Source organism: Pantherophis guttatus, chromosome 1 (genome assembly GCF_059756535.1).
Source record: "Pantherophis guttatus breed Tessera chromosome 1, ASM5975653v1, whole genome shotgun sequence".
Taxonomy (NCBI): domain Eukaryota; kingdom Metazoa; phylum Chordata; class Lepidosauria; order Squamata; family Colubridae; genus Pantherophis; species Pantherophis guttatus.
In genome coordinates, this window is record NC_142063.1 from 119230071 (window position 1) to 119242737 (window position 12667).

General features: G+C 41.5%; 1 protein-coding gene across 1 annotated transcript in view; it reads right to left on the reverse strand.

The window, feature by feature from the left end:
- The window catches only part of CFAP65 (cilia and flagella associated protein 65), a 52942-nt gene that overhangs the window by 14363 nt on the left and 25912 nt on the right, over positions 1–12667 (reverse strand). Inside the window, exons 16-24 of the mRNA XM_034433729.2 lie at positions 11669–11834; positions 11433–11561; positions 7672–7888; positions 7161–7289; positions 5836–6012; positions 5321–5387; positions 4253–4363; positions 1119–1310; positions 317–475 (exon numbers count right to left, since the gene is read on the reverse strand). Coding sequence (XP_034289620.2) covers positions 317–475; positions 1119–1310; positions 4253–4363; positions 5321–5387; positions 5836–6012; positions 7161–7289; positions 7672–7888; positions 11433–11561; positions 11669–11834 — 1347 coding nt within the window. The remainder of the gene's footprint in view (positions 1–316; positions 476–1118; positions 1311–4252; positions 4364–5320; positions 5388–5835; positions 6013–7160; positions 7290–7671; positions 7889–11432; positions 11562–11668; positions 11835–12667) is intronic.

A 12667-nucleotide genomic window follows, 5' to 3' on the forward strand; every position in this document is an offset into this window, starting at 1 on the left:
GGAGGGGGGCAGAACCGGTTCGGTGATGTCATATCATCACCGCTACCGGCTCGGCGGAACCGGGCGGAACCGGAAGGAACCCACCACTGATACAGCATGAAAACTGTATCCTTGCCAGATGCTCATCAGATAAACAAGAACCGTTATTTTTTTATTATTTTAAAAAGGGGGGGGAAAGACATTACTTGAGATAAAACAGCATCATATAAGAATGGCTTTCCCAGTGCCAGTGGCTCACTTACTCCTACTGGCAATCTGAAATCTCTGTTAAATACTCTCTTGTGTGATACTGGAACAAGTAAACTCCCAGATTTACCAAACCAGGTACTGTTAATTTGGCAGAGACTGGAGTTGTTGCAGCAGATACAACTTTATCAAATTGTGCAGTTTCTCCCATAACTTGCGGATCAAAGCCTACTCCTTGAAAGGTAATTAAAGCAGAATCTCCGTCAAGGATATGGATAGGTACGTCCACCTGTGCAAAGAAAAAAAGAAAAGAAAACTGAAGCTAAAAGAACAATGGCCATAATAAAAGATGGATTGAAATTAACTCTTCTATCAATTTGCTTGGGGGAACATCTGTGTAGCAAATCTTGTGGTGTTTGGGGGTACAAAAAACAAAATATTGTTCAAATCAAGATGAAGAACTGAGATTAGGAAAGTGGAATCAGTCATAGATCAGGTAAATTGAGGTAAGATTGGTGGCCTATAAATGTTATCAATTAATAAAATATCTGTAATAGCTAAAAAAAATTGGAACGACTAAGAAACCTTTCTGAACAGAAACAGACAAAGAGCAGCTTTGCTGCTGTGAACAAAATATCAGAACTTAATTGAATAAGAGTCACCAGAATCTAAAGTTCTAAAGCTGGACAAAATTGGATTTGGCAAGTGAGATGATTTAGAATGTTCCTGTGTGTGTACAGAAACAGTTTTTTTTACTAATCAGTTTGGAAATCTGGATCAATCTAGTTTCACTCATAAACTCAGAATGGGACTGATTTTTCAAATCGACCAACAAGTTGAATCAGATTTCGCATGATTCATGAAGGGCTGATACAAGGAAGGAATATAAATTCCAAAAGGAAAGTGCTTATTCTTAAGGATAATGTCTTTACCGAGTACATTTTGGCTTCCAGTGGGCAAAAAATCCATTCAGTGTGGGCTGTTAATCCGGGGCCAATCTCTCCTCTTGGATTTAGGCAGGTAAAAACTGCATGGTGGTGATTCTCTTTCTCTGCTTGCAGGAGGGCATCCATCTGAATTTCATAGATTGCACTGGTAGAACCTCCATTATACAATTCATAGATCTGCAGGAGAGAGAAACCAGTTCCATTTGGTCTGTTGGAAAAGACTATTAAATATTTTCTGACAAGACGCCTATAGGTACACAAATATCTTCATTTTGTATAATTCCAGCCTCTTACTTCTCTATTATATAACCATTGCTAAGGGAAAATTAATTTGGCAGATATGAATATTTAATATTAACTAAGAGTGATATTATGAAGCAATCTTAGAATTTAAAATATATTCTGACATGGACATAACATGAATGAATGAAAAATATTCCCCAGCAGGATTCCCAAGCTATTTGTCAATAATATTGCCGTGGATTTATATATGTATGCATGTCTGTCTATCTGCCTGTCTGTCTGTCTATCTATTTATCTATCTATCTATCTATCTATCTATCTATCTATCTATCTATCTATCTATCTATCTATCTATCTATCTATCATCTGTCTAGCAGTCTATCATCTATCCAGCAGTCTGTCTGACTATTATCTATCTATCTATCTATCTATCTATCTATCTATCTATCTATCTATCTATCTATCTATCTATCTATCCATCCATCCATCCATGGTCAGAACCTACACAAGCAAACCAAAAAAAACATCACAAAGCAAAGGAAACATAAACAAAACCAAACAATACATGGCAAATGATGTATCACTGATCTATCCCAGAACTTGGGGAAATGACCACATTTTAAAAAATTGCCTAAACATTTGCAGGGTCAGGGTGGTGCAAACCTCCAGAGAGATAACATTCCAAGGGCAAGTGCCACAGCAGAGAAAGCACAATTCCTAGGTCCCATCAGATGACATTACTTAATGACTGGGACATGACGCATACCAGCCCTGCCTGGGCAGGCAGAAATAATGGGAGAGATGTCATCTCTCAGATAGCCAGGGCATAGGCTATGAAGGATTTTGTAACCAGTCCTTTAAATTGCACTCAGAAGCTCATTGGAACTAGTGCACTAGCATAGTATAGATCTTACATGGGTGTTCTGGAATGCATCCATAACTATTTGGGTGGATGCATTCTAGATCAGCTGTAGCTTCCAAGATATCTTCAAGGACAATCCTTATGAAAGGTGACCGAGGTATGAATGATTGTGAGAAAAGATTCACAATCCAGAAAAAGGGTGCAATTAGTTTACCACATAAATCTGCACAAAGGCCCTCCTGGCCATAGCTGTTACCTACTACCTGCTCATTATTCAGAAGCTTTGAGTCTAGGAAGACTCAAAGTCTAGACAAGTTGATCTGAAACCCATCCAGAATCAAAGAAGGAAAATCACTGGGACCAAATAATCAGCACCCATACTCACTCAGTCTTGTCAGGGTTAAACCTGAGCTTGTTCTTCTCCATCTAGACTTAAGCAGCTTTCAGGAACAAATATGACATTGATAAGCATTGTTTGGTTGACTAGGGTCAAAATGTGTCATCAGTATAGTGATGATACCTGACTTCACGTTGGTGGATGACCTCACTTAGCAGTTTCATGTAGATGTTAAATAGGAGAAGCTAGAGTGTCAGGTCCTGAGGTATCCTGCAAATCAGGAGCTTCATGTTGGATCTCTCCCTATCTGTCAACACTGACCAGAGCTTGGCATAGAGAAAGAAGGAAACCCCACTCACTTCCAAGCCACAAATCCAGAATAATGGAATGCCATGATCAATGATACTGAAAGCTATTGAGAAATTTAGAAAAACCAGGACAACCCTTATCCTGGCTCCACCAGAAGTCATCAACAGATGTGACCAATGCTGTCTCCAAACTGTGGCCCAGCCTGAAATCCAACTGCAATTGGTCCTGTTTCCTCTAGGGTCCTCTGAAATGATAGTCCAATTACCATCTCAACTTTACCTAAAAGGGGAAGGTTGGAGACCTAATGAAAATTGTCCAGAACCATTAAGTTCACCAATGCTTTCTTAAGGAAGGGTACACTTCCACTTTTTTTTTTTTTAATTTGATTTATATGCCGCCCTTCTCCGGAGACTCAGGGCGGCTTACAATGCGTTAAGCAATAGCCTTCATTCTTTTGTATGTTTTATACAAAGTCAGCTTATTGCTCCCACAAACTGGGTCCTGGAACTTCTTTCCAGACAGGCAAAACGACCTCCTCTCCAAAATCAATTTATCATTGCATGGTCCTAATTATACATGACATTCTGGGAGGCCTTAACCAAATAGGAGGAATTTTGATCTAAAACCCAGGTGGCTATACTAACAAACTTAAGGATCATGTCCACTTCCTCTGGCATCACTGGGTCAAATACTTCCCAGGTAATAACACAAGATCAACCCTTTGATAACTCAAAAAAAATCTGCCTGGTTGAAATCTAACAGAGTAGATCTGAGGTACTTTTTTTTGCCAGATGTCTAGAATTTTCCTCGTATACAGTGTATTCAGAATATAAACAACATTTTTGGCATCTGCAGAAAAAGTCACTCAGATTCCTGTAGTCACTTTACAGGGTTATGTTAAACAGAGTCATCAGCAATCCATCTGTGGATGTAATAAGAGCTGAAAAATAACTACATTTTGCCACTCTTACTGCTACAATGTAGTCTCAAATATAAGCTCTTACACAAGCTTACCCAGGTTTGTTATTTGCTTTTCTTCAACAGCCCTATAGGCATTAAGATGCTGCTTAATCTCTTGGAGCTCTTTGAACCATCAAGGAGAACCATGGGATCAAAGCACAAAGAGAGGCTGCAGAAGCACAATTTGGTCCAAGGCTCTCAACACACACCCCTTCCAGGCAGGAATTAAGACCTTGGTGGAACTGCCTACCAGATTCCCAAGGGAAAATCCCAAACTCCCCGTGAAATTATCCAGGTCCATTCATTGGAGAAAGATTGGATGGATCCTACCTCCCTGCAAAGATGAAGGAGACAGCACCAGCAAATCAAAAGCAGTCAAAGAAAGAAGGCGGGCTTTTGATGACTCACTTGTTTAGGAGAATTATATGTGCCAATAGCAATAGGTGTGAACATGTGTTTAGATGAAGTGAAGTGAATGTAGTGGCATCCCAGCCTCAGGGTCACACCAATGAAATTCAGCTGCAGACAGAATAAAAAGAAAAGAGGTGAAATAAATGGGCTGTTACTTGCACCATACAAGCTGCATTCATAGCAATCACAAGTAGCATCTTTCCCCCACTCTCATTCTTAAAAATGTTAAAACTAAAGGTGAAACTTAAAGGGAGCAGCCCCTCAGCATTCTCAAGGATTCTCCTCATTAAATCTCACACCACGGGTTGGTGTGGACACAAATCTGGATTTCCAGCTTTTTTTTGAAATTCTGAATTCCTGGAAGAGGGGGAAAAATACAAATGAAAGGGAATCCACTACTTCCATAGAAATCTTGAATGTGTAATGGGCATCTAATAGAAGGTCAGTAAAGAAGGAGGGAGGTATCACTGAGGAATAAGGGAAATGGGTTTTAACTGAAAAATTAGGGAGGGCCAAACTGGGAAAGGCAATTTAAGAACAACCTTGGAGATCAAGGAGATGATGAAACCACTAACGGTATAAAATGGAATCATATCAAATAAAAATCAGCACTGTGATTTCTATTTTTCTCAAGAAAGATATCAAATTAGGATTAGTTCTTCTTTGTCTCCATCTACAAACCACAGAAATAAAATCACATTCTCTTGACTGTCACTAGGTATCACTCAGAGAAAGTGCATCAAATCATAAGACAACACTTTTTTCAAATAGTAACTGCTAAATAGAAAATTCTGCTATCAGTATTATTCAACACACATATACACACTCCATAGTGCCTGGAGTAGTAACTATAGTGATGCTGATGGATGAAAAACTGGAGGTCTCAGATATGTTATGGTAAGTGTGTGAATCATAAAAAGGGGAACTCTGTGTCCAAGATAAGGACATTTCACCAGTGCACTGCCTCCTATAGCTATAGCAGCCAAAGAATTTAGTATGGTCTTAAGGAAGACTAGTATCACTTCCTTCTGGGGAGTTTATGAGCCTCTGCACTAAATATCATACCAGAATTTCTCGACCATGGGATACTTTTAGTAGGACTGGGAGTCGGTCAGTGCCAACGAAATCATGTCTGTTGGAAGGAAAAACAGATATAAGTATTTTTTAAAAAATGCATAAATGAAACCATTCCAAACTCTTTTAACTGATGAATCAACTAAGAGATCAGGAACAATTCTTTCCCTGTTGCAGAAGTATGCTGTTACATAAAGAGCCTCCTGGGCACAACGATAGCATTGGATAAGAAAGAACAATGTAAGGTTAACCTACAGCTGCCTTAAGGTTCTAAATAAATTCAAGAATTGGAAACCTGAGTCCAGGAGAAGGTAAATTCATGAAGTCCTCTGCTTTGGGAATGGTGTTAAGAGAACTTTGATGGAATTTTGTACTTCAGATGATAATAACAGGGTCCCAAACTGTGAGTTAAGTTGGTGTGGCCTATCAAGCATAGGAGCTGAAATTGACATTTGAGTGAGCTCAACTCCCACATATGTAAGGAACCATATATGGTACATGAATACCTGTAAGATAGCTGTATAATTTGCTCTTGCCCTGGAGGAAGCTTTCCTGACTTGGGAGCGACAGTAAAAAGCTGATTATCCTGGATCCGCATCTGATGCAACTCACTGGGATCAAACTCAGTACTTTCTGCCCAATATTCCATGTCAATCTTCTGGTCAGAAGGAAACAGGAAATCCCTACAAAAGCAGTTAAAGCCCAGAAAAGAAGGAAGAAAATGAATAGCTCCAATCTTTAGAAGACAGAATTACATTAAATGCCAGGAGACTGCCCGGCTGACAAATGTTCTCATTGCTATGCAAGCTCTGATCATTCTCCTTTCAGTTGATGAGTATCAATGGTCCATTCTTATCTTATATGGTATCCAGACTATGATCAACCAGATCAGGGGTGGGTTCTACTTATCTTTACTACCAGTTCGCAACGGGATTGCACACGTGCCCTTGCTTCGCTTGCGTGCATGCCTTGCTTCTGCGCATGCGCAGAAGCTTTTGCACATGCACAGATCGTTGATGACGACATCCGGGGCGGTGGTGGGGCCTCCCACCGGTTTTACTAACGGTTCTTGTGAACCGGTCTAAACCGGGGACAACCCACCACTGAACCAGATCCAGGAACCCAAGGAACTTTACAACATCTCTATACAGTGCTTTACAGCAGCAATCACCAACTGGTGGTCCGTGGACCACTGGTGGTCTGCGAGAAAATCTTGGTGAGTCGCAGAAAAATTATTTGCATGTTTATATTGCACTAAATACTATTTATCTTTTTTAAAAAATTCATATTAGTGGTCCGTGGGATTTAAATTTATGAATTTAGTGGTCCTCGCGGTCCGAAAGGTTTGTGACCCCTGCTCTACAGAATCATAGATGGTAGCCATCTAATCTATTTTCCTTCTCAATGTAAGAAAGACATTGCTACAGTATCCTCACTAGCAAACCTCTTTAAGCAATGAAGAGCCCAATATTTCCCCAAATAACTTGTTCCATTGTCAAATCTTACATTCACAGCCATACTCTGAACACCAGAAATATAATTAAGCACCACTGAAGACACCATTCTAATAGAATTTTTCTTTACCTGCATATTCATGAATTATGCCTCAATATTATTTATAAATCAGACCACTTGGCCTGTTAAACAAACCAAGCATGAGGGATAACATTTGTGCTTAACTGCAGAGAAAACTTCCCCCAAATTAAATCAATACCATGAAGATTCTTATCTGATCCATCCTAAATTCAAGTGGAGGAGGAAGAAAGTGCAAAAATTCTGAACTCTAAAGAAAAGCTATTGCTGGTTAAGTCAGTGGTTGAGGATTACATACCAGTTTACAGGTATCGTTCCATTGTTCTGTATCATCAGCACAACCACAGAGGACTCACATCCAACTGGAGCGGCTCCAAAATTGAAATCCACCATGACAGGTGTGTAAACTGGGGGGATTCGCTGAGTGCTGCATGTTGAAGAGAAATGAAAAGTGAGAAGAACGGAGGAGGAATTGTTCCTTTGTTCAATAGTCCCAGAATCTGGCTTGTTTACATATTGCATTTTCTTATGTCTTGCTTGAAGAAGAAAAAAAAAGGAAAAGAAAGAAAAGAAAGTATTGGTTTCAGACTATGATGTAATCAAGAGTGTGTCTGTATGGAGGAACTAAAGACTAAGCCATCATCAAAGCTGACACCAGCCAGAGCATAAAAAAACTCAAAAGAAGCAGTGCATGATCAGAAGATGTGGAGCAACTTGGTCCATAGAATCCCCAAGAGTCGGACTTGACCGAATGGATATCATCATCACCATCATCGACTAAAAATTAGTAAGAAAAACAGGACTCTTACCTGTGTCTGGTAGGCACTCGGAAAGTGAGCTCTTGTGGTGTCGGCTCTCGCTCCAGATATTGGTTCAGTCTCTCCAAAGAAAAGAGCCTCCAGAGGTGCAGCTTGCTGATGCCAGAGGCACTGCCTGTCCCACAAGCATCAACGATGCAGATAGAAGGGTAGATGCCAGTTGCTACCACACAGCAAACAGACAGCTTTTCCCCCAAAGGGTTTGCAGCTTGCAAGGGAAGCAAGAAAACAGTCAGTACAATGTAAATCAACCTTATTATCCAAAATACAACCATATGGCATTTGGGATGCAGGAAATGGTAAAGAAGGGACTTGGTTTTCAGTCATTGCTTGTAATTAATTACGATCTTATGTCTCTTTCTGTCTGGTTTACATCAATTAAGGCAGTAGCCAACAATATCCCTACTTCAGTGGTGGGATGCTACCAGTTCTCCCCAGTTCTTGCGAACCGGTAGTGGAAATTTTGAGTAGTTTGGAGAACCAGTAAATATACCACCTCTGCCTGGCCCCGTCCCCAATCTATTCGCTGCCTCCCAAGTCCCAGCTGAACAGCTAAAAGGAAAAAATCAGGGTCACTTGACAAAGAAGAGAAAAAAAAACAAGACACTGTAGCTTTAAATTGAGAAGCCAAGAAGCCTCCCAACTGATCGGCTAGAACTGTAAACCCCTCGGTGGTGGTAGATTGGCAATTGAGGCCAAGCTGCCTGAAAGCGGTTTCCAATGCTCTCAATGGTATGCTCCAAAAACAAATGGTATGGCTCTGCAAGCAATTAAAAGCCTGGTAGACCAGTACCTCTGCTAAATCCTAAAGAATTGTTTGGTTAAAAAACTAACAGTGACTCTGAGATAATCGAACAGACAATGACTGAAAGCCAGATCTGCTAGAGATGTTTCTCTCAGGCCGACTTGAGTTGAAACCGGGCCTGAGAGGAAGGAACAAGGGGCGTGGTCAAAAAAATATGACTCCCCTTGACGTGAGTGACATTGAGTTGACCACGCCTACCCAGTCACATGACCATCAAGCCACGCCCAATCACATGACCATCAAGCCACGCCCACAAAATAAGCCACGCCCACAGAACAGGTAGTAAAAAAATTTAGAACCCACCCCTGCTCTACTTCCCTTGATAAGTCCTTCACATCTTCCACCACCAGGCACAAATGGGAAAAAGTGGAATCCGTTCTATTTTTTTCTTCAGTCCCCATATATTGCATATAAAACAAATTAATCACTGGATTAAGTATGCACTTCAGCAAACACCAGGAGCAACACAATCTCTAAAAAGTCCTCAAACATCAAAAATCCTGAGCATCCAAAATGGAATGACTACCTGAATGGGGCTTCCAAAATGAAAACACTGGTCTGAATAGAAAAAAAAGAGTGCTTATATTATAAAATAAATGCAAATAAGTGGCAGAGGCACTTGTTGAAACCCATGAGAAAGCCAGTTTGATCTACTGGTTGAGGCACCAGGCTGGAAAGTGGGAGGCCATAAGTTCTAGTCCTGCCTTAGCCACGAAAGCTACTTGGGTCAGCCAACCCACCTCACAGGGATGTTGTTGTAGGGACAATAGGAGGAAGGAGGAGGAGGAGGTACCTTAACCACCTTGAGTTATTTATAAAAATAATAAAGGTGGAATGTAAAGTAAAGTAAAGTAAAGTAAAGTAAAGTAAAGTAAAGTAAAGTAAAGTAAAGTAAAGTAAAGTAAAGTAAAGTAAAGTAAAGTAAAGTAAATAAATAAGATCTTTTATCTCCCACTACAGATTAATCCATAAAAAAATAAAGCTTGGCAGACTTCTTCAGGTGCTCCTCCTATTAACTGCAGTTCTCTTGTAAAAATGCTACAAGTTCCTCAGTTTCCAGAATAGAGGGGAAACTATGCAACTCTTCCTTCTTTTCCTTCTTGGTGGATATTTTGCGGTATGAAAGAATGGAAGAAACAAGCACAGAATATTTAAGATAACCCTGTTTGGCCCTCTCTGTGGATTCTGTATTTGAGTTAAGAGGACTGCAAATAAAAGCCTCACTGGAAGCAGTATTTATGCCCTTCAAATATTTGAAGGAATATATTCTTCCCCTGTTCACTCTTGCCTCCTCCACTCCTGTCGTTTGCAAAGCCCTTATGCTACTTTTCCACTATTTTGAAATTTCCACAATCACTGGAGTTCCCTAGGTGTGTTAGTGCTCCCGTTTAGTTTCTGGTGCTTCTTAAGTACTTCTCGTTTGGTTACACAAAAGCCACAATGACACCCTATAAGATAGCAAAACCCCAGAACCAATTTTCACACTGAAAAAGCTATTTTTATGGCTTCTCAGATTTCCTGGCCATCATTCCAGTTTTTATTTATTTATTTATTTATTTGATTTGATTTCTATACCGCCCTACTCCCGAAGGACTCAGGGCGGTGCACAGCCAAACAATAAAACACATACATACAAAATTTAAAAGTAGAATAAAATCAAATTAAATAATTTTGGCCCCGACAAATTTAAAACCCCAAACTTTTAAAACCAATTTAAAATTGAATGTATAAAATACTAAAAGATATTTAAAAATTAAAAATCTTTTATAAAAGAGGGAGAAAATTAGGCCAGGCCCGCCTGGTGAAATAGTAAGGTCTTTAAAGTGCGGCGGAAGGTGCACAGATCTGGGATCCTCCGTATCTCTGGGGGGAGCTCGTTCCAGATAATAGGTGCCCCCACAGAGAAGGCTCTCCCCCTGGGGGCCGCCAGTCGGCATTGTTTAGCTGACGGCACCTGGAGGAGCCCCTCTCTATGGGAGCGTACCGGCCGGTGGGAGGCTATTGGTGGTAGTAGGCGGTCCCGCAAGTATCCAGGTCCTAAGCCATGGAGCTCTTTAAAGGTGGTAACCAAAACCTTGAAGCGCACCCGGAAGACCACCGGGAGCCAGTGCAGCTCGCGCAGGAGGGGTGTTACATGGGAACGCCATGTCGCTCCCATTACCACCCGCGCGGCCGCACTCTGCGCCAGTTGGAGCCTCCGGGTGCTCCTCAAGGGGAGCCCCATGTAGAGAGCGTTGCAATAGTCCAGGCAGGAGGTGACAAGGGCATGAGTGACCGTGCGTAACGAGTCCCGATCCAGAAAGGGACGCAACTGGCAAATCAGGCGAACCTGATGAAAAATCCTCCCGGTCACGGCTGTCAAGTGCTCTTCTAAAGACAGCCGTGAATCCAGGAGGACGCCCAAGTTGCGAGCCCTCTCCGTGGGGGCCAATGATTCGCCCCCAATAGTCAGTGATGGCGTCAACTGACTATATCGAGACGTCGGAAAGCACAGCCACTCGGTCTTGGATGGGTTGAGCCTGAGCCTGTTCTGGAGTTTTGGAGCACAATAGCCAGTTTATCTGTTAAGAGTAAAGTGACAGGGTCCATCTACCATATAAGGAATAGCCTGCAGATGTCTTTTACCAATTCTTGAAGGTAGTTAAGACATGCTTCACTTGATGATCAAGAAGAGCTCTTAATCCTAAATTCCCAGGAACAAAATTTGCCCAGAGTTGATTAGAATGTGGCAAAATAGAAATGCTTTTCCACTTTATAGTTTAGAGAGTTCTCCACTAAGTTACTACTCAATTGTGTGTCACATAAATTTTCTATAAACCCAACATGTATCAGAGTAAGAGGAGCCTTTTTAAAAAATCAGCTCTGGATTTTCCTACTTATCCACACATACATATTGCTTTGATGGTAAGGCTCCTTTGATGGTCACTAGCTACTCCCAGAATCTTACCTTTGGGAGTGGAAATGGCACAATAGATTGTCCATGTGTAGCACAGCTGGTGAGCTGGTTTTAGAGTTGCTTGCAAGTAGATCTTTCCCCGAGCCCAAACTGTCCCTTTGTAGTGATCAAGTTCTATTGCTGTGAATGGGGAGTGAGAGAAGAAGAAAGGAAACAATGGAATTACTAAGGGCAGGCTTCCAATGGTACAAAGAACCATACATTCACATTCCAATTACGGTAAATACCTAAGGGATCACTGGCAACTTCCTCAGGATCACATGGTCCAGTGATCGATTGTTCCACACTAAGGACATACTTTAAGCAGCAGGACCCATTGTTAAATAGAACAAGATTACATGATTGTGAGCTACCAACCAGGATCTTGCCAACATCTATCTGTTTCTCTTCTGCCTACAAGCCAAACAACAGAAAAAGGTATTAAAAAGTATCTATTATAAATACTCTATGTCAGGGGTGTCAAACTGGATTTCTTCGAGGGCCGGATCAGCATTGTAATTCTCCCAGTGGTGAAATCCAATTTTTTTTTACTACCGGTTCTGTGGGCGTGGCTTGGTGGGTGTGGCTTGGTGGGCATGGCAGGGGAAGGATATTGCAAAATCCCCATTCCCTCCCCACTCCTGGGGGAAAGATACTGCAAAATCTCCATTCCCACCCCACTCTGGGGCCAGCCAGAGGTGGTATTTGCCGATTCTCAAACTACTCAAAATTTCCTCTACCGTTTTTGTTTTGTTTTTTTTAAATTTGATTTATATGCCGCCCTTCTCCGGAGACTCAGGGCGGCTTACAATGTGCTAAGCAATAGCCTTCATTCTTTTGTATATTTATACAAAGTCAGCTTATTGCCCCCACAACTGGGTCCTCAATTTACCTACCTTAGAAAGGATGGAAGGCTGAGTCAACCTTAAGCCTTGGCGAGATTCGAACCTGCAATAATTGCAGGCAGCTGGTCTTAATAACCAGCTTAATAACAGGGTGCCTTAGACCACTGTACTACCAAGGCTCGGTTCTCTGAATTGCTCAAAATTTCCGCTACCGGTTCTCCAGAACCTGTCAGAACCTGCTGGATTTCACCCCTGAGTTCTCCTCCATGGGCTGGCTGGGGGGCGGGCGGGAAGGGGGATGAGGAGACAGATTTGCTATTTCCAGGCCGACCCCACAGGCCAGATTTAAGCACCCAGAGGACCAGATTCGGCCCGCGGGCCTTAAATTTGACACCCCTGCTC